The 19,270-nt window shown below is 46.4% G+C and overlaps 1 protein-coding gene across 3 annotated transcripts in view; it reads right to left on the bottom strand.

The window, feature by feature from the left end:
- Positions 1–19,270, bottom strand: part of LOC143782846 (carbonic anhydrase 13-like) — an 83,981-nt gene that overhangs the window by 57,164 nt on the left and 7,547 nt on the right. Inside the window, exons 1-2 of one of the 3 annotated variants that reach the window (XM_077270759.1) lie at positions 5,863–5,983; positions 862–957 (exon numbers count right to left, since the gene is read on the bottom strand). The exons of 1 other annotated variant lie outside the window; for it this stretch is intronic. Coding sequence is in view for 1 of the 2 variants with exons in the window: in XM_077270757.1 (XP_077126872.1) it covers positions 5,863–5,900 (38 nt within the window). In the remaining variant the exon portion in view is untranslated. Of the gene's footprint in view, positions 1–861; positions 958–5,862; positions 5,984–19,270 lie in introns of those variants that run through there. One more of the 3 variants, XM_077270757.1, reaches the window with a different exon arrangement.

Here is a 19,270-nt window from a genome sequence, read left to right as displayed (position 1 = left end):
AGAATCTCTCTGTCAATAGAGACTGCACTAGTCAGCCAGGTAAGCTGAGCAGTCTGTGTGTTGGATCCACAGAGAACAGTATGGAAGCTGCAGGCTGTTCAGTATGAATTGTGCCCGGAGTTGAACACTTTTGTTTGCCGCTGGAGACTTATAGAATGGGGCCTCTTCTGTGCATGAAGTTTACTGTGGGAGGAAAAACTGTAATCTGTTCGGCTAAGCCCACACTGACATATATGAGCCTGCTGAATGAACTGTTCATTTGCTGTATACCTTTGTGCCCAGAAGAGGCTGTTTTTGGTTTTTAATTTTTTTAAGTTTTATGAAAGCAGTAAAACTGCATGTTTAGACCAAACTGAACTGCCTGTGTGAATGCTATATGATCTGTTGAAGCGCAATGCAAGCGCGAAACGATCGTCGTCTGTATTTGCTCCATCGTTCTATCTGCCTGCTGTTGGTATGATGCCACAATAAAGGATTTTGTTGCACGGGACGGTATGTGCCTATCAGTTTTCTTTTATATGGACATACAGAATCTTTTTCTTTGGAAGTGGCATCCGTAACCCGTGTGTGTGCAGCTTCATTAACCCAAGGTCATACAGTTGTGCCTTCATCCTGCTTTTCTCCTATGGTATGTGAATGCTACATAATGCCTACCTGACAGAGTGAATTACTACAATTAGAGGTGAAGCTAGGGGTTCATCTCAGAGGAGGGCGAAACATCTGATTGAGGCCCTAACCGGTAACCCTGACTATGACTATCGTTGTGCACTGATACTACTGCTATATGGTGATATATAGTAGTAGATATCAGTCCTGCAGAACTTGGAAGTGAATACAGTACAGTTACAGATGGTGACTTACAGATGACATTCTTTCTCATGCAGTCGTACGCTTTTCTTGTCTTTTCCATTTGGCCCAGACCAACATGGCAACTTCTTCCAGCCACAACTTGTCTGTCTGCAGAGATTACAATAAAGATACATTTAATAATAATTTAATAATAATTTTTATTTATATAGCGCCAACATATTCCGCAGTGCTTTACAAATTATAGAGGGGACTTGTACAGACAATAGACATTACAGCATAACAGAAATCACAGTTCAAAACAGATACCAGTAGGAATGAGGGCCCTGCTCACAAGCTTACAAACTATGAGGAAAAGGGGGAGACACGAGAGGTGGATGGTAACAATTGCTTTAGTTATTTGGACCAGCCATAGTGTAAGGCTCGGGTATTCATGTAAAGCTGCATGAACCAGTTAACTGCCTAAGTGTGTAGCAGTACAGACACAGAGTGCTATTAACTGCATAAAGTGTATGAGAACATGATGAGAGGAACCTGATTATGTTTTTGGTTTTTTTTTGAATGGGCCACACAGGGATGGTTAGGTTAATGCATTGAGGCGGTAGGCCAGTCTGAGCAAATGAGTTTTTAGGGCACGCTTAAAACTGTGGGGATTGGGGATTAATCGTATTAACCTAGGTAATGCATTCCAAAGAATCGGCGCAGCACGTGTAAAGTCTTGGAGACGGGAGTGGGAGGTTCTGATTATTGAGGATGCTAACCTGAGGTCATTAGTGGAGCGGAGGGCACGGGTAGGGTGGTAGACTGAGACCAGAGAGGAGATGTAGGGTGGTGCTGAGCCATGGAGTGCTTTGTGGATGAGGGTAGTAGTTTTGTACTGGATTCTGGAGTGGATGGGTAGCCAGTGTAATGACTGGCACAAGGTAGAGGCATCGGTGTAACGGTTGGTGAGGAATATGATTCTGGCAGCAGCATTCAGGACAGGACATTTAATTTCTCACATTTCCAGCACCGTCCCCATGTATTCCCAACCTGCACAAATGCCTCAATACTGAGCGGCCGCTGCCGTACGTGGACCCATTACTGCACTTGCTGCATGGAACCATAACTGTGCTCCTCTTAGTGCCTCACATATCAATGCCCACCACAGTACCCCTTACATAGTAATAATGCCTCTTTTGTGTCCTCTAGATACTAAAATTGCCTCCTAGAAAACATTAATATCCTGTGCAAATGCCCTAGAAGTGTCCACATTTTGCCCCTTTGAAGCCACAATACTATGAGTGCCCCTATATCAATAATGCTTCTTAAGTGCCTACTTAACTTTAAACAATGTACACTGATTCCCCCAGTGTACAGCTCCTCTATACACAATATGTTGGGCCCACAGATCCGCTATACACAGTATGGTGGGCCCATAGCTCCTCTATACACAGTATGGTGGGCCCACAGCTCTTCTATACACAGTAAGATAATCCCATAGCTCCTTTATACATGGTATGATGTCCCAACTGCTCCCCAAAACACAGTATAATGACCCCCATAGAAGCCCTCACATTGTATAATGGCCCCTACAGTAGAACTCAAACTGTACTATGGCCACTACATTAGCTCCCAAACTGTATAATGGCCCCCGCATTAGCTTCCAAATGGTATAATTGCCCCGCATTAGCCCCAACACTGTATAATGTCCCCCATATTAGCTTCCAAGCTAGTGGAAAGCTTTGGATCAAGTGAACTTAATGTTGAATTTAACCCCTTAACAACTGCTGATACGCCTTCTAACAGCGGCAGTTATGGGTACTTAAACCACAGCGTCGTTAATTAATGGCGCTGAAGTTTAAGGGTATAGCGCCCCCAGCATTGGAATTTCTTGGGGTCTCAGCCACCTCACACCTCACAGTGGGGAGATCCTGATTTGGTGAACCCAAGCACGCTAATAAGGAACCACAGAAATATTCCTACCTGTTGCATTAGCGGCATCAATTTAAAACTAGATCTCATTTTACAGTATTAATCTTATTAGATGTTTCATAGCTATATGCATTTATTGTGTTTTCTGATTTTTAATCTATTTCATCCCATGACTTTTGTCAGCATTGCTGAAAGGCAGATTTCATGTGGGATTCTGAAAATATCTACTCCATTTGATTTTTAATGAAATTGTACTTGAAGTTGTCCATGTGATCCACCAGTATGCTTTCAACTAATGAATAATATATATACAGTACAGACCAAAAGTTTGGACACACCTTCTCATTTAAAGATTTTTCTGTATTTTCATGACTGTAAAAATTGTACATTCACACTGAAGGCATCAAAACTGTGAATTAACACATGTGGAATTATATACTTAACAAAAAAGTGTGAAACAACTGAAAATATGTCTTATATTCTAGGTTCTTCAAAGTAGCCACCTTTTGCTTTGATGACTGCTTTGCACACACTTGGCATTCTCTTGATGAGCTTCAAGAGGTAGTCACCGGAAATGGTCTTCCAACAATCTTGAAGGAGTTCCCATAGATGCTTAGCACTTGTTGGCCCTTTTGCTTCACTCTGCGTTCCAGCTCACCCCAAACCATCTCGATTGGGTTCAGGTCTGGTGACTGTGGAGGCCAGGTCATCTGGCGTAGCACCCCATCACTCTCCTTCTTGGTCAAATAGCCTTTACACAACCTGGAGGTGTGTTTGGGGTCATTGTCCTGTTGAAAAATAAATGATGGTCCAACTAAACGCAAACCGGATGGAATAGCATGCAAGATGCTGTGGTAGCCATGCTGGTTCAGTATGTCTTCAATTTTGAATAAATCCCCAACAGTGTCACCAGCAAAGCACCCCCACACCTCCTCATCCATGCTTCATGGTGGGAACCAGGCATGTAGAGTCCATCCGTTCACTTTTTCTGCGTTGCACAAAGACACGGTGGTTGGAACCAAAGATCTCAAATTTGGACTCATCAGACCAAAGCACAGATTTCCACTGGTCTAATGTCCGTTCCTTGTGTTCTTTAGCCCAAACAAGTCTCTCCTGCTTGTTGCCTGTCCTTAGCAGTGGTTTCCTAGCAGCTATTTTACCATGAAGGCCTGCAGCACAAAATCTCCTCCTTAACAGTTGTTGTAGAGATGTGTCTTCTGCTAGAACTCTGTGTGGCATTGACTTGGTCTCTAATCTGAGCTGCTGTTAACCTGTGATTTCTGAGGCTGGTGACTCAGATAAACTTATCCTCAGAAGCAGAGGTGACTCTTGGTCTTCCTTTCCTGGGGCGGTCCTCATGTGAGACAGTTTCTTTGAAGCGCTTGATGGTTTTTGCAACTGCACTTGGGGACACTTTCAAAGTTTTCCCAATTTTTCAGACTGACTGACCTTCATTTCTTAAAGTAATGATGGCCACTTGTTTTTCTTTACTTGGCTGCTTTTTTCTTGCCATAATACAAATTCTAACAGTCTATTTAGTAGGACTATCAGCTGTGTATCCACCAGACTTCTGCTCAACACAACTGATGGTCCCAACCCCAGTTATAAGGCAAGACATCCCACTTATTTAACCTGACAGGGCACACCTGTGAAGTGAAAACCATTTCCGGTGACTACCTTTTGGAGCTCATCAAGAGAATGCCAAGAGTGTGCAAAGCAGTCATCAAAGCAAAAGGTGGCTACTTTAAAGAACCTAGAATATAGGACATATTTTCAGTTGTTTCACACTTTTTTGTTAAGTATATAATTCCACATGTGTTAATTCACAGTTTTGATGCCTTCAGTGTGAATTTACAATTTTCATAGTCATGAAAATACAGAAAAATATTTAAATGAGGTGTGTCTAAACTTTTGATCTGTACTGTATACATACAATATATTATATAGTATATTATATATACACACACACACAAACAAAAGAATACAGCAGCACTCTGTAAGAACTAAGATGTATTCAAACACTGAATGCATGAAATGTTAACTGCATTACTGCTACATAGAATGTACTTATAACAAATGAAGGTAGTTAGCACATAAATTGGCCAATTTTACGAGAGACCATCAACCACGGCAAGGTGACCTTTCTTTGATGGGACCTAATTTTTATATCTATCTATCTATCTATCTATCTATCTATCTATCTATCTATCTATCTATCTATCTATCTATATATATATATATATATACACACACATATATATTTGCCCAGTAAAGTAGATTTGTCATGCTATGACTAAGGATCATCCGTGTTCCGAAACGCATCAGTTAATGTACTTTTGTGTATTTTTTCAGATTAAGTTTGTGGATATTTAATATACCCAAGTCAAGATTTTCACTGATATTTTCGGCGCCAAAGCCTTTCTTTCAATTGGCATCCAATTATTTTTTTATGTTCAGCACATGATCACTATAAGCAGCATAAATAACGCATAGACACCAACTCACCCTAGAAATTGCTGTTCAATACTAAACTTCTAGTCAATGTGTGAGCATGAACACAGAGAAAAAGAAAGATCTCTACATTTCTTACAGATCTTTAGCCATGGAAAACAATGTAACAACAAGCAGTCATAGCCATAAGGTCAGTGCCGACGTATCCCAAGAGGCACAACAGGTAATAGAAAAAGAACACATCTTCTCCATCATCCATGCTGATACAGAGATGGCACCCACCCACAGTATATATATATATATATATATATATATATATATATAAAATCCACCATACCACTCCTGGATGTGCTGTATATATTCAGATCCTGGATTATGGATCCTCTGTGCCCTGGTCAGATTGGCGCAGGCTAGATGTAGGACCCATAATAGCCTTTGATCACTCATGCTGCCAGGGCATATCAAAGACCGGACTAAGAATAGATTAATAAACTAGTGTATTTGGCACATAAATGGTCAATAGAGTCGTGAATAATGCATCCTGCAGAATTTTCTTTAACAGCATAAGAGAAAAAGTTAAATAATAAAACAGCTAAAGGACAAAGGTGTATGTGCAGTGCGGACATATAAAAGCATATACATATAGTCACAGACAGAATCTACTGTGCTGGGTAAGAAGCAATACTCTACCAGGAGGAAGGATCTCTTAGGTCATTAGTCTCATACATCCAGCTGTTCTGTGGAGTATTGACTTCTGTCTGTTCTTTACATTCCTTTCTAGTCTGTTTGTACACTTGTACTATGGTCCTAGCAACTGAACCCTGAGTGAGTATGTCTCGCAGGAGTAATAGGCAGTACACGATTTATTAGAGCCTCCATGTTTCCTCCCACTGGGGCCATCAGTGCCATACAGAAGCGTTACCTAGTCCTGGGGTCAGTAAATTCCATCTGATACTTTTCTCAGATGAATTCTTGAGACGTCAGATCTGTTTATTGTTAGTGTAAATTTTCTTCTATTTAGTTATAAGATATCACGTTTCGGATTAGATCTTTGTATGAATATACCATCTACAGTGAAGTCAATGATACAACTGCTTCCCTAATAACTATGTGCATTTTGCATTAAAAAGTAGTTATTAAATAGGAACTATACTTTCAACCAACTTCAGAGAAAAATGGAGCAACAAGTCACGGCACATATACTAGACATTATTATTATTCACTCAAGAGTGACTATAATCAGCACTGGGGTTTATACAGTGGGGAAAATAAGTATTTGATACACTGGTGACCTGCAAGAATGGAGAGGTCTGTAATTTTTATCGTAGGTACACTTCACCTGTGAGAAACAGAATCTATAAAAAAAAAAAAAAAAAAGAGAAAATCACATTGAATGATTTTGACATAATCTGCATTTTATTGCACTAAATAATTATTTGATCCAATAGCAAAATAGAGAATATTTGGCACAGAAACCTTTGTGTTTGTGGAGCGCCCCCGCAGCGCCGCAGAGCCGAGGGGTACCCGGAGCCGGGCCTCTGGGATCTCAGTCCTGGGGTTGTCACGGTGGCTAGACCCGGTCCGTGGCCCTGTCTGTCAGTGGGGGACGTCCGGTGCAATAAGGGGTGTTGTAACGGTGCAGTTGTGGGGTGCAGGTCGCGGTAAATAATGAGGACACCAGGTTGCAGTCTCTTTACCTCTTTACTGAAGATCTCTGGGTCCTCAATCCAGAATACGGCTCACCAGGCTGCGCAAGTCCGGCCGGTCCAATGGCACCTCCAGAGTTCTCTTCACAGGAGGAAATCTGTGCCTTCCCCCTAGCGCTATGTGTTGTAGTCCTTCCCTGCTGTGCTTACGGAAAGTACCCCACAACTGTTGTGTCTGTTTCTGATGTTCCCTCACAACTCGACTAGATGATGTTCTGCTAATCCTCCGTCCCTCCCTGAGGTTCGGGTAGGAACGGCACCCGTTTGACGGGTAGGCCTGGAGTTCTTCCGGGACCCTAGAGACGCCCCTCTCCCACAATTGCCTCCCAAGACTTCATAGGTGATTTGAGTTAGACAGCCCGCCTGAGACTGACGGTCCTGCCGCTGTTTGGAGTATTGCTTGAAGCTGAATGTTGTTCTACTCCCTCGGCGTTCCGGCCACCGGTATTGCGCCTCAGTAGGATGTTGCTTCGGTCTTACAGCACGACTCCTACTGGTATTTCTCCTTTGCGTGATCCCGTTTCTCACTCAGCACAATCTATCTCGCTTCTAGTCCTTCCTTGGGCACCGCCGCTACCCGGAGCAGGCACGGTCCCGTTACGTTCGTTCTCGTTGCCAAGCCTCTGTCAGGATCCCACCCCTGACAGAGACCCTACTGTATCTTCCCCTACAACACCCTCTGCCACAAGGTGTTGCCTGGTTCCAACCCAGTCAGCTTTCTGATCTAACTTCCTGCCTGACCCCCGGTTTACCCACTATGGTGGGGAGTGGCCTAATGAATAGCACCCTTAGCTCCCCCCGGAGGCCCGGCTGTGAAATGTATTGGTGTCTGTGATACCTGATCAGATGAACTCCTTCAGTGCCATCGGACGGACCATAGCTCCCCATAGTGGCGGAGCCACAGTACTGCAACGACCAGGACTCTGGGGTGCTGCACTCCCCCCTGGTTAAACACAGTACTCCGGGACTGGGAAGAAAACAACAATACAAGTTTAGCAAAAAGACATACAGTTTGGTTGAGTGCAATAACAATAAGTATACTTGAACAAGCTTCCCTTTATGGGAGGTGAGGACACTTGAACGTTACAAAACATGGTTAAATATCATAGCAACATGCTATAATTAACTTTCCTTACCCAACCGGGTATTCTACTAAGTGCAAAAATTGTTGAACAATAATTTGACCTTGCCTTTAAGGACATACACTCTTAGTCCACTAAAGACCTTCCTATAATCACATTATAAGGTATTTTAACTTTTTTCATTCTCCTTCTTTGAATCTGCAGGACCGCCTGTCCTATCAGCACCAGACCTACTGCCTCTCCTTTCTGTTACAGGACCGCCCCGTTCAGCCAGGGCCTACTGCCTTTTCAACTACTATACACAGTATAGAACATAACATTACTTTCAGTTTAAGAGCACTGAGCCATCTCTACATGACTCCTATGAGGACTCAGGGTTTACCTTCTATCCTAACTATCTATCAACATTATCAAGCATTTTCTTCTGAACATTAAGCCTTCTCATTATCTTTCTTTCTATCATGCATGCTGGACTCCACGTCTATCCCTACGGGTCCACTGCATCCTTCTTCTACCTTTCACATTTTTACTTCTCAGAGCACATCATCAGTATTTCTTCACATTTAACTAATTAAACACATATAACTTTCTCGTACAACATTATCATCACTTTTCTCTCATCAACATTATTGCTACTTGTCTTAAGCAATATTTCTATCGAAATGCGGCAAATGAACATCCCCTTTAACCCCTTCATGACCCAGCCTATTTTGGCCTTAATGACCTTGCCATTTTTTGCAATTCTGACCAGTGTCCCTTTATGAGGTAATAACTCAGGAACGCTTCAACGGATCCTTGCGGTTCTGAGATTGTTTTTTCGTGACATATTGGGCTTCATGTTAGTGGTAAATTTAGGTCGATAATTTCTGAGTTTATTTGTGAAAAAAACGGAAATTTGGTGAAAATTTTGAAAATTTTGCAATTTTCACATTTTGAATTTTTATTCTGTTAAACCAGAGAGTTATGTGACACAAAATAGTTAATAAATAACATTTCCCACATGTCTACTTTACATCAGCACAATTTTGGAAACAAATTTTTTTTTTGCTAGGAAGTTATAAGGGTTAAAATTTGACCAGTGATTTCTCATTTTTACAACAAAATTTACAAAACCATTTTTTTTAGGGACCACCTCACATTTGAAGTCAGTTTGAGGGGTCTATATGGCTGAAAATACCCAAAAGTGACACCATTCTAAAAACTGCACCCCTCAAGGTGCTCAAAACCACATTCAAGAAGTTTATTAACCCTTCAGGTGTTTCAGAGCAGCAGAAGCAACAAATAGGGGAAAAATTAACATTTAACTTTTTAGTCACAAAAATGATCTTTTCGCAACAATTTTTTTATTTTCCCAAGGGTAAAAGGAGAAACTGGACCACGGATGTTGTTGTCCAATTTGTCCTGAGTACGCTGATGCCTCATATGTGGGGGTAAACCACTGTTTGGGCGCACGGCAGGGCTCGGAAGGGAAGGAGCGCCATTTGACTTTTTGAATTAAAAATTGGCTCCAATCTTTAGCGGACACCATGTCGCGTTTGGAGAGCCCCCGTGTGCCTAAACATTGGAGCTCCCCCACAAGTGACCCCATTTTGGAAACTAGACCCCCCAAGGAACGTATCTAGAAGCATAGTGAGCACTTTAAACCCCCAGGTGCTTCACAAATTAATCCGTAAAAATGAAAAAGTACTTTTTTTTTCACACAAATTTTCTTTTAGCCTCAATTTTTTCATTTTCACATGGGCAACAGAATAAAATGGATCCTAAAATTTGTTGGGCAATTTCTCCTGAGTACGCCAATACCTCATATGTGGGGGTAAACTACTGTTTGGGCACATGGTAAGGCTCGGAAGGGAAGGAGCGCCATTTGACTTTTTGAATGAAAAATTATCTCCATCGTTAGCGGACACCATGTCAGGTTTGGAGAGCCCCTGTGTGCCTAAACATTGGAGCTCCCCCACAAGTGACCCCATTTTGGAAACTAGACCCCCCAAGGAACTTATCTAGATGCATAGTGAGCACTTTAAACCCTCAGGTGCTTCACAAATTGATCCGTAAAAATGAAAAAGTACTTTTTTTCACACAAAATTTTTTTTAGCCTCATTTTTTTCATTTTCACATGGGCAACAGGATAAAATGGATCCTAAAATTTGTTGGGCAATTTCTCCTGAGTACGCCGATACCTCATATGTGGGGGTAAACCACTGTTTGGGTGCACGGCAAGACTTGGAAGGGAAGGCGCGCCATTTGACTTTTTCAATGGAAAATTAGCTCCAATCGTTAGTGGACACCATGTTGCGTTTGGAGAGCCCCTGTGTGCCTAAACATTGGAGCTCCCCTACAAGTGACCCCATTTTGGAAACTAGACCCCCCAAGGAACTAATCTAGATGTATAGTGAGCACTTAAAACCCCCAGGTGCTTCACAGAAGTTTATAACGCAGAGCCATGAAAATAAAAAAATATTTTTCTTTCCTCAAAAATGATTTTTAGCCCGGAGTTTTTTATTTTCCCAAGGATAATAGGAGAAATTGGACCCCAAATGTTGTTGTCCAGTTTGTCCTGACTACGATGATACCCCATATGTGGGGGTAAACCTCTGTTTGGGCGCACGGCATGGCTCGGAAGGGAAGGCACGCCATTTGGCTTTTTGAATGGAAAATTAGCTTCAATCATTAGCGGACACCATGTCGCGTTTGGAGAGCCCCTGTGTGCCTAAACATTGGAGCTCCCCTACAAGTGACCCCATTTTGGAAACTAGACCCCCCAAGGAACTAATCTAGATGTATAGTGAGCACTTAAAACCCCCAGGTGCTTCACAGAAGTTTATAACGCAGAGCCATGAAAATAAAAAAATATTTTTCTTTCCTCAAAAATGATTTTTAGCCCGGAGTTTTTTATTTTCCCAAGGATAATAGGAGAAATTGGACCCCAAATGTTGTTGTCCAGTTTGTCCTGAGTACGATGATACCCCATATGTGGGGGTAAACCACTGTTTGGGCGCACGGCAGGGCTCGGAAGGGAAGGCACGCCATTTGGCTTTTTGAATGGAAAATTAGCTTCAATCATTAGCGGACACCATGTCGCGTTTGGAGAGCCTCTGTGTGCCTAAACATTGGAGCTCCCGCACAAGTGACCCCATATTGGAAACTAGACCTCCCAAGGAACTAATCTAGATGTGTGGTGAGCACTTTGATCCCTCAAGTGCTTCACAGAAGTTTATAACGCAGAGCCATGAAAATAAAAAATTATTTTTCTTTCCTCAAAAATGATTTTTTAACCCACAATTTTTTATTTTCCCAAGGGTAACAGGAGAAATTGGACCCCAAAAGTTGTTGTGCAGTTTCTCCTGAGTACGCTGATACCCCATATGTGGGGGTAAACCACTGTTTTGGCACACGTCGGGGAGCGGAAGGGAAGTAGTGACGTTTTGAAATGCAGACTTTAATGGAATGCTCTGCGGGCGTCACGTTGCATTTGCAGAGCCCCTGATGTGCCTAAACAGTAGGAACTCCCCACAATTGACCCCACTTTGGAAACTAGACCCACAAGGGAACTAATCTAGATGTGTCGTGAGCACTTTGATCCCTCAAGTGCTTCACAGAAGTTTATAACGCAGAGCCGTGAAAATAAAAAATGTGTTTTCTTTCCTCAAAAATATTTTTTTAGCCCAGAATTTTTTAATTTTCCCAAGGGTAACAGGAAAAATTTGATCCCAAAAGTTGTTGTCCAGTTTCTCCTGAGTACGCTGATACCCCATATGTGGGGGTAAACCACTGTTTGGGCACATGGCGGGGCTCGGAATGGAAGTAGTGACGATTTGGAATGCAGACTTTGATGGAATGGTCTGCGGGAATCATGTTACGTTTGCAGAGCCCCTGATGTGCCTAAACAGTAGAAACCCCCCACAAGTGACCCCATTTTGGAAACTAGACCCCCCAAGGAACTTATCTAGATGTGTGGTGAGCACGTTCAACCCCCAAGTGCTTCACAGAAGTTTACAACGCAGAGCCGTGAAAATAAAAAATAATTTTTCTTTCCTCAAAAAAGATGTTTTAGCAAGCAATTGTTTATTTTCACAAGGGTAACAGGAGAAATTGGACCCCAATATTTGTTGCTCAGTTTGTTGTGAGTACGCTGATACCTCATATGTGGGGGTAAACCACTGTTTGGGCGCACGTCAGGGATCGGAAGGGAAGTAGTGACATTTGAAATGCAGACTTTGATGGAATGGTCTGCGGGCGTCACGTTGCATTTGCAGAGCCCCTGATGTGCCTAAACAGTAGAAACCCCCCCACAAGTGACCCCATTTTGGAAACTAGACCCCAAAAGGATCTTATCTAGATGTGTGGTGAGCACTTTCAACCCCCAAGTGTTTCACATAAGTTTATAACGTAGAGCCGTGAAAATAAAAAATAATTGTTCTTTCCTCAAAATTATGTTTTAGCAAGTAATTTTTTTTTTTTGCAAGGGTAACAGGAGAAATTGGACCCCAATAGTTGTTGCCCAGTTTGTCCTGAGTACGCTGGTATCCCATATGTGGGGGTAAACCACTGTTTGGGCGCACGTCGGGGCTTGGAAGGGAGGGCGCACCATTTGACTTTTTGAACGCAAGATTGGCTGGAATCAATGGTGGCGCCATGTTGCATTTGGAGACCCCTGATGTGCCTAAACAGTGGAAACCCCTCAATTCTAACTTCAACACTAACCCCAACACACCCCTAACCCTAATCCCAACTGTAGCCATAACCATAATCACAACCCTAACCCCAACACACCCCTAACCACAACCCTAACCCCAACACACCCGTAACCCTAAATCCAACCCTAATCCTAACCCTAATCCCAACCCTACCCACAACTGTAACCCCAACACAACCCTAACCCTATCCTTAACCCTAACCACAAGCCTAATCTTAACCCTATTTCCAACCCTAGCCCTAATTCCAACCCTAAGGGTACCGTCTCACATAACGATTTACCAAAGATCACGACCAGCGATACGACCTGGCCGTGATCGTTGGAAAGTCATTGTGTGGTCGCTGGGGAGCTGTCACACAGACCGCTCTCCAGCGACCAACGATGCCAAGGTCCCAGGTAACCAGGGTAAACATCGGGTTACTAAGCACAGGGCCGCGCTTAGTAACCCGATGTTTACCGTGGTTACCAGCGTAAAAGTAAAAAAAAAAAAAGTACATACTCACATTTCGGTGTCCTTCAGGTCCCTTGCCGTCTGCTTCCCGCTCTGACTGAGTGCCGCCATACAGTGAGAGCAGAGCGCAGCGGTGACGTCACTGCTGTGCTGTGCTCTCACTTTCCGGCCGGCAGACAGTCAGAGCGGGAAGCAGACGGCAAGGGACCTGAAGGACACCGAAATGTGAGTATGTACGTTTTTTTTTTTTTTTTTACTTTTACGCTGGTAACCACGGTAAACATCAGGTTACTAAGCGCGGCCCTGCGCTTAGTAACCCGATGTTTACCCTGGTTACAAGTGAACGCATCGCTGGATCGCTGTCACACACACCGATCCAGCGATGACAGCGGGAGATCCAGCGACGAAAGAAAGTTCCAAACGATCTGCTACGACGTACGATTCTCAGCAGGGTCCCTGATCGCTGCTGCGTGTCAGACACAACGTCATGGATCGTACCGTCGTAGCGACCAAAGTGCCACTGTGAGACGGTACCCTAACTCTAATTCCTACCCTAACCCTAAGGCTATGTGCCCACTTTGCGGATTCGTGTGAGATTTTTCCGCACCATTTTTGAAAAATCCGCAGGTAAAAGGCACTGCGTTTTACCTACGGATTTACAGCGGATTTCCAGTGTTTTTTTGTGCGGATTTCACCTGCGGATTCCTATTGAGGAACAGGTGTAAAACGCTGCGGAATCCGCACAAAGAATTGACATGCTGCGGAAAATACAACGCAGCGTTTCTGCATGGAATTTTCCGCACCATGGGCACAGCGGATTTGGTTTTCCTTAGGTGTACATGGTACTGTAAACCTGATGGAAAACTGCTTCGAATTCGCAGCGGCCAATCCGCTGCGGATCCGCGGCCAATCCGCTGCGAATCCGCGGCCAATCCGCTGCGTATCCGCTGCGTATCCGCGGCCGATCCGCTGCGTATCCGCTGCGTATCCGCTGCGTATCCGCTGCCGATCTGCTGCGGATCCGCTGCCGATCCGCGGCCGATCCGCTGCGTATCCGCTGCCGATCCGCTGCGGATCTGCGGCCGATCCGCTGCGTATCCGCGGCCGATCCGCTGCGGATCCGCTGCGGATCCGCGGCCGATCCGCTGCGTATCCGCTGCCGATCCGCTGCGGATCTGCGGCCGATCCGCTGCGTATCCGCGGCCGATCCGCTGCGGATCCGCTGCGGATCCGCTGCCGAACCGCGGCCGATCCGCTGCGTATCCGCTGCCGATCCGCTGCGGATCTGCGGCCGATCCGCTGCGTATCCGCGGCCGATCCGCTGCGTATCCGCTGCCGATCCGCTGCGGATCCGCGGCCGATCCGCTGCGGATCCGCGGCCGATCCGCTCTGTGTGCACATGCCATAACCCTACCCCTAACCCTACCCGTAACCCTAACCCTACCCCTAACCCTACCCCTAGTTCTAACCCTAGTTCTAACCCTAACCCTAGTGGAAAAAGAAAAAAAAAAAATTCTTTATTTTATTATTGTCCCTATGGGGGTGATAAAGGGGGGGGTTATTTATTATTTTTTTTATTTTGATCGCTGTGATAGAACCTACCACAGCGATCAAAATGTACCTGTAAGGAATCTGCCGACTGGCAGATTCGGCGGGCGCACTGAGCATGCGCCGGCCATTTTCCAAGATGGCGGCGCCCAGCGAGGAGACGGCCGGACACCGGGAGGATCGGTAAGTATGAAGGGGTGGTGGGGGGGGGGGTGTCGGAGCACAGGGGTGGTGATCGGACCACAGGGGGGCTTTATTCACACAAGGAGGGAGCGGACAGGAGGACGGGGGAGCCGGCAGGCGGACGGAGGGGACCGGAGGACTAACGGAGGACTGGGGGGGCGATCGGTGGGGTGGGGGGGGTCCACTTAAGTATTTCCAGCCATGGCCGATGATATTGCAGCATCGGCCATGGCTGGATTGTAATATTTCACCAGTTTTTTAGGTGAAATATTACAAATCGCTCTGATTGGCAGTTTCACTTTCAACAGCCAATCAGAGCGATCGTAGCCACGGGGGGGTGAAGCCACCCCCCCTGGGCTGAAGCACCACTCCCCCTGTCTCTGCAGATCGGGTAAAATCGGAGTTAACCCCTTCACCCGATCTGCAGGGACGCGATCATTCCATGACGCATACGCTGCGTCATAGGTCGGGAAGGCACAGACTTTCATGACGCAGCGTATGCGTCAAAGGTCGGGAAGGGGTTAAGAGAGGACCAAGTCTCTGTGAGGTAGCGTATTTTCTCAAGCTACCAGTCCATACTCAGCAAAGGTTCCGGTACGGTATCTTCGCAAAGAGTCTTTAAGTAAAACCAGTAGGAAGCGCCTTTAAGAAGGTGCAAACTATAAACAGGAAAAAGTTTGTATCATGCACGGTCCATGATTACTGCAGTTCTTAAATAACATAGAAAAAATAGAAAATAACCAAAAACAATAGGGATCCCGGGTCAACAAAGGGATCCCTTTAAGAGTTTACCCTGAACGGGTTTAGCAAAACACAGGAAAACAGTAACTATTTACAGATTCATGGTATCGAGGTTTATTCTTCTAAGTCTGGGGGCGGTCTTTGTCCCCCAGCCAACGTGGCACCCGTACTGGTAGTTGGTCTCTCAGATGCCATCAGATCAGCCGGTGCCTGGATTTGAAGGCTAATCCTGCTTGCGAGTTCGGTAGCCGCTACAAGACGTACCGTGGTGATGGGAACGAGGTCCGGCAAATCGGGATCAGTCATGATCGGGACAACAGGGGGCGCTCTCTCAGGCTCACACCGTCGAACGTTCCGGGCACACCATCCTTGTGCACTCCGATGGCGGGTGTAAGTCACCTGATCCCCTCTTTGTAACGGGTCACCATTTCGACTGCAGCAGGGGGTCTTCACATTATAGCTAGTGACAAAGACATCAGTTGGTAGCCCTGGTTCCTGTATGGAGCCCCATCCCCTCTTCGGGTGGTAGGCCAGTACAGTTCCCCGCTTTACCACGTCTTTCCTGCCGGGAGCAGACTTCTTACGTTGCGTGTCAGGTGGTTCGGTCTCGTCCCGATCTTTCCAGTGTTGGATCAGACATTGCTTATACTGCTCCCAGGTAAGCACCGCAAGGGTGAGGCCATCCTCCCGGGTCCCATCCGGCCCTGTCCAGGGGGTGTCCCACCGAAGGATCACCCCGTCTAGGCCCACACCTATGGGTTCTCCCATCTTGGTTGGTAGCGGAGGCACTAGCTTCCCCATCGCGTTGGAGGTGAGGATAACCCGCTCCACCAAGAAGGAACGATCATTGCCGGGGTGGGGAGCGGTCACGGGAGTGGGATCGATCAGGGGAGCCGGATCGGTCGGGAGAGCAGAATCGGCCAGGGGAGTAGGGATGTCGTCCATACCTGCGCCTGATGTGATTCCACCGATGTCGCTCCGGTCCGTTGACAAGGACACTGGAATTGGCTGCAGCCCGGACCGCGGCTCCTCCGGAGTCATCTCTTGACGTAACTCCGCCCTCCATGATTCCGTGACTAGGATAGGCAGGCTCGGCTCCTCCACTGGTGTCTCCAAGGAGTCCAGGTCCCTCACCGGCGGTGGACGCGAGTCCTCTTCTGATGGGTGAGGACAAACCGGGATCACCTCGCCGTTGTTCGGGCACCTGCTGTTCATTGTCGCTGTCCGGCATTTGGCGGCAATGCATGCATCTGACTCTGCCATTCCTCCAAGGTCGAGCTCCTCCTTCACCTCGTTCCCGCCATCGCAAGTCAGGGGGCGGTTCTCTGCTTTGAGGCAGGTCATCGCTTTGCAACAAGAGGCGCAGGGGGCGATCACCGCTTCTGGCGCCACTTTGGTAGTCCCCTCCCATGGCACGCCCTCCTGCTTCTCTGGCGTAGCAATGGCGGCGGTTTTTGGCGGGAACTTTTGGCGGTAAATGGCGCAGCACAGTCTTTGCAATAAAGTACAGTCCAAGCACAACAAATTACAGTTCCAAGGCACACATGACCTGATTCTTCAGGCTTAAGTAGATCCTGTTCGTGACGCCAAGTTGGAGCGCCCCCGCACCGCCGCAGGGCCGAGGGGTACCCGGAGCCGGGCCTCTGGGATCTCAGTCCTGGGGTTGTCACGGTGGCTAGACCAAGTCCGTGGCCCTGTCTGTCAGTGGGGGACGTCCGGTGCAATAAGGGGTGTTGTAACGGTGCAGTTGTGGGGTGCAGGTCGCGGTAAATAATGAGGACACCAGGTTGCAGTCTCTTTACCTCTTTACTGAAGATCTCTGGGTCCTCAGTCCAGAATACGGCTCACCAGGCTGCGCAAGTCCGGCCGGTCCAATGGCACTTCCAGAGTTCTCTTCACAGGAGGAAATCTGTGCCTTCCCCCTAGCGCTATGTGTTGTAGTCCTTCCCTGCTGTGCTTACGGAAAGTACCCCACAACTGTTGTGTCTGTTTCTGATGTTCCCTCACAACTCGACTAGATGATGTTCTGCTAATCCTCCGTCCCTCCCTGAGGTTCGGGTAGGAACGGCACCCGTTTGACGGGTAGGCCTGGAGTTCTTCCGGGACCCTAGAGACGCCCCTCTCCCACAATTGCCTCCCAAGACTTCATAGGTGATTTGAGTTAGACAGCCCGCCTGAGACTGACTGTCCTGCCGCTGTTTGGAGTATTGCTTGAAGCTGAATGTTGTTCTACTCCCTCGGCGTTCCGGCCACCGGTATTGCGCCTCAGTAGGATGTTGCTTCGGTCTTACAGCACGACTCCTACTGGTATTTCTCCTTTGCGTGATCCCGTTTCTCACTCAGCACAATCTATCTCTCTTCTAATCCTTTCTTGGGCACCGCCGCTACCCGGAGCAGGCACGGTCCCGTTACGTTCGTTCTCGTTGCCAAGCCTCTGTCAGGATCCCACCCCTGACAGAGACCCTACTGTATCTTCCCCTACAACACCCTCTGCCACAAGGTGTTGCCTGGTTCCAACCCAGTCAGCTTTCTGATCTAACTTCCTGCCTGACCCCCAGTTTACCCACTATGGTGGGGAGTGGCCTAATGAATAGCACCCTTAGCTCCCCCCGGAGGCCCGGCTGTGAAATGTATTGGTGTCTGTGATACCTGATCAGATGAACTCCTTCAGTGCCATCGGACGCACCATAGCTCCCCATAGTGGCGGAGCCACAGTACTGCAACGACCAGGACTCTGGGGCGCTGCACTTGCAATTAGAAAGGTCAGACGTTTCCTGTAGTTCTTGACCAAGTATGTACACACTGCAGCAGGGATTTTGGCCCACTTCTCCATACAGACCTTCTCCAGATCTTTCAGGTTTCGGAGCTGTTGAGCAACATTGAGTTTCAGCTCCCTCCAAAGATTTTCTATTGGGTTTAGGTCTGGAGACTGGCTAGGCCACTCTATGACTCTGAAAAGCTTCTTAACGGAGCCACTCCTTAGCTGCCCTGGCTGAGAGTTTCGGGTCATTGTCATGCTGGAAGATTCAGCCACAACCCACTTCAATGTTCTTAGTGAGGGAAGGAGGTTGTTGGCCAAAATCTTACGATACATGACCCCATCCATCCTCCCTTCAATACGGTGCAGTGATCCTGTCCCTTTTGCAGAAAAGCACCACCAAAGTATAATGTTTCCCCACTAAGCTTCACGGTTGGGACAGTGTTTTTGGGGTTGTACTCATCCTTCTTCCTCCAAACACGGTGAGAGTAGATACCAAAAAGTTCTATCTTGGTCTCATATGGTCACATGACCTTCTCCCATGCCTCCTCTGGATCATCCAGATCATTGGCGAACTTCAAATGGGCCTGGATAGGTGCTGGCGTGAGCTGGGGGACCTTGCATGCCCTGCAGGATTTTAATCCAGGATGGCATAGTTTGTTACTAAAGGTAACATGTTTGAGTCTGTGGTCCCAGCTCTCTTGAAGTCATAGACCAGGTCCTCCCATGTAGTTCTGGGCTCATTCCTAACCTTTCTCAGAATCATCCTCACCACGAGGTGAGATCTCACATGGGATCCTAGACTGAGAAAGTTTGACAGTCCTGTTGTGTTTCTTCCATTTTTTATTAATTGCACCAACAGTTGTTGCCTTCTCACTAAGCTGCTTGCCTATTGTCCTGTAACCCATCCCAGCCTTGTGCAGGTCTACAATT

The sequence above is a fragment of the Ranitomeya variabilis genome, chromosome 6 (genome assembly GCF_051348905.1).
Source record: "Ranitomeya variabilis isolate aRanVar5 chromosome 6, aRanVar5.hap1, whole genome shotgun sequence".
In the NCBI taxonomy this organism is placed as follows: Eukaryota; Metazoa; Chordata; class Amphibia; order Anura; family Dendrobatidae; genus Ranitomeya; species Ranitomeya variabilis.
Note: the sequence above shows the minus strand (reverse complement) of the source record. Positions and strands in the feature narration are given on the sequence as shown.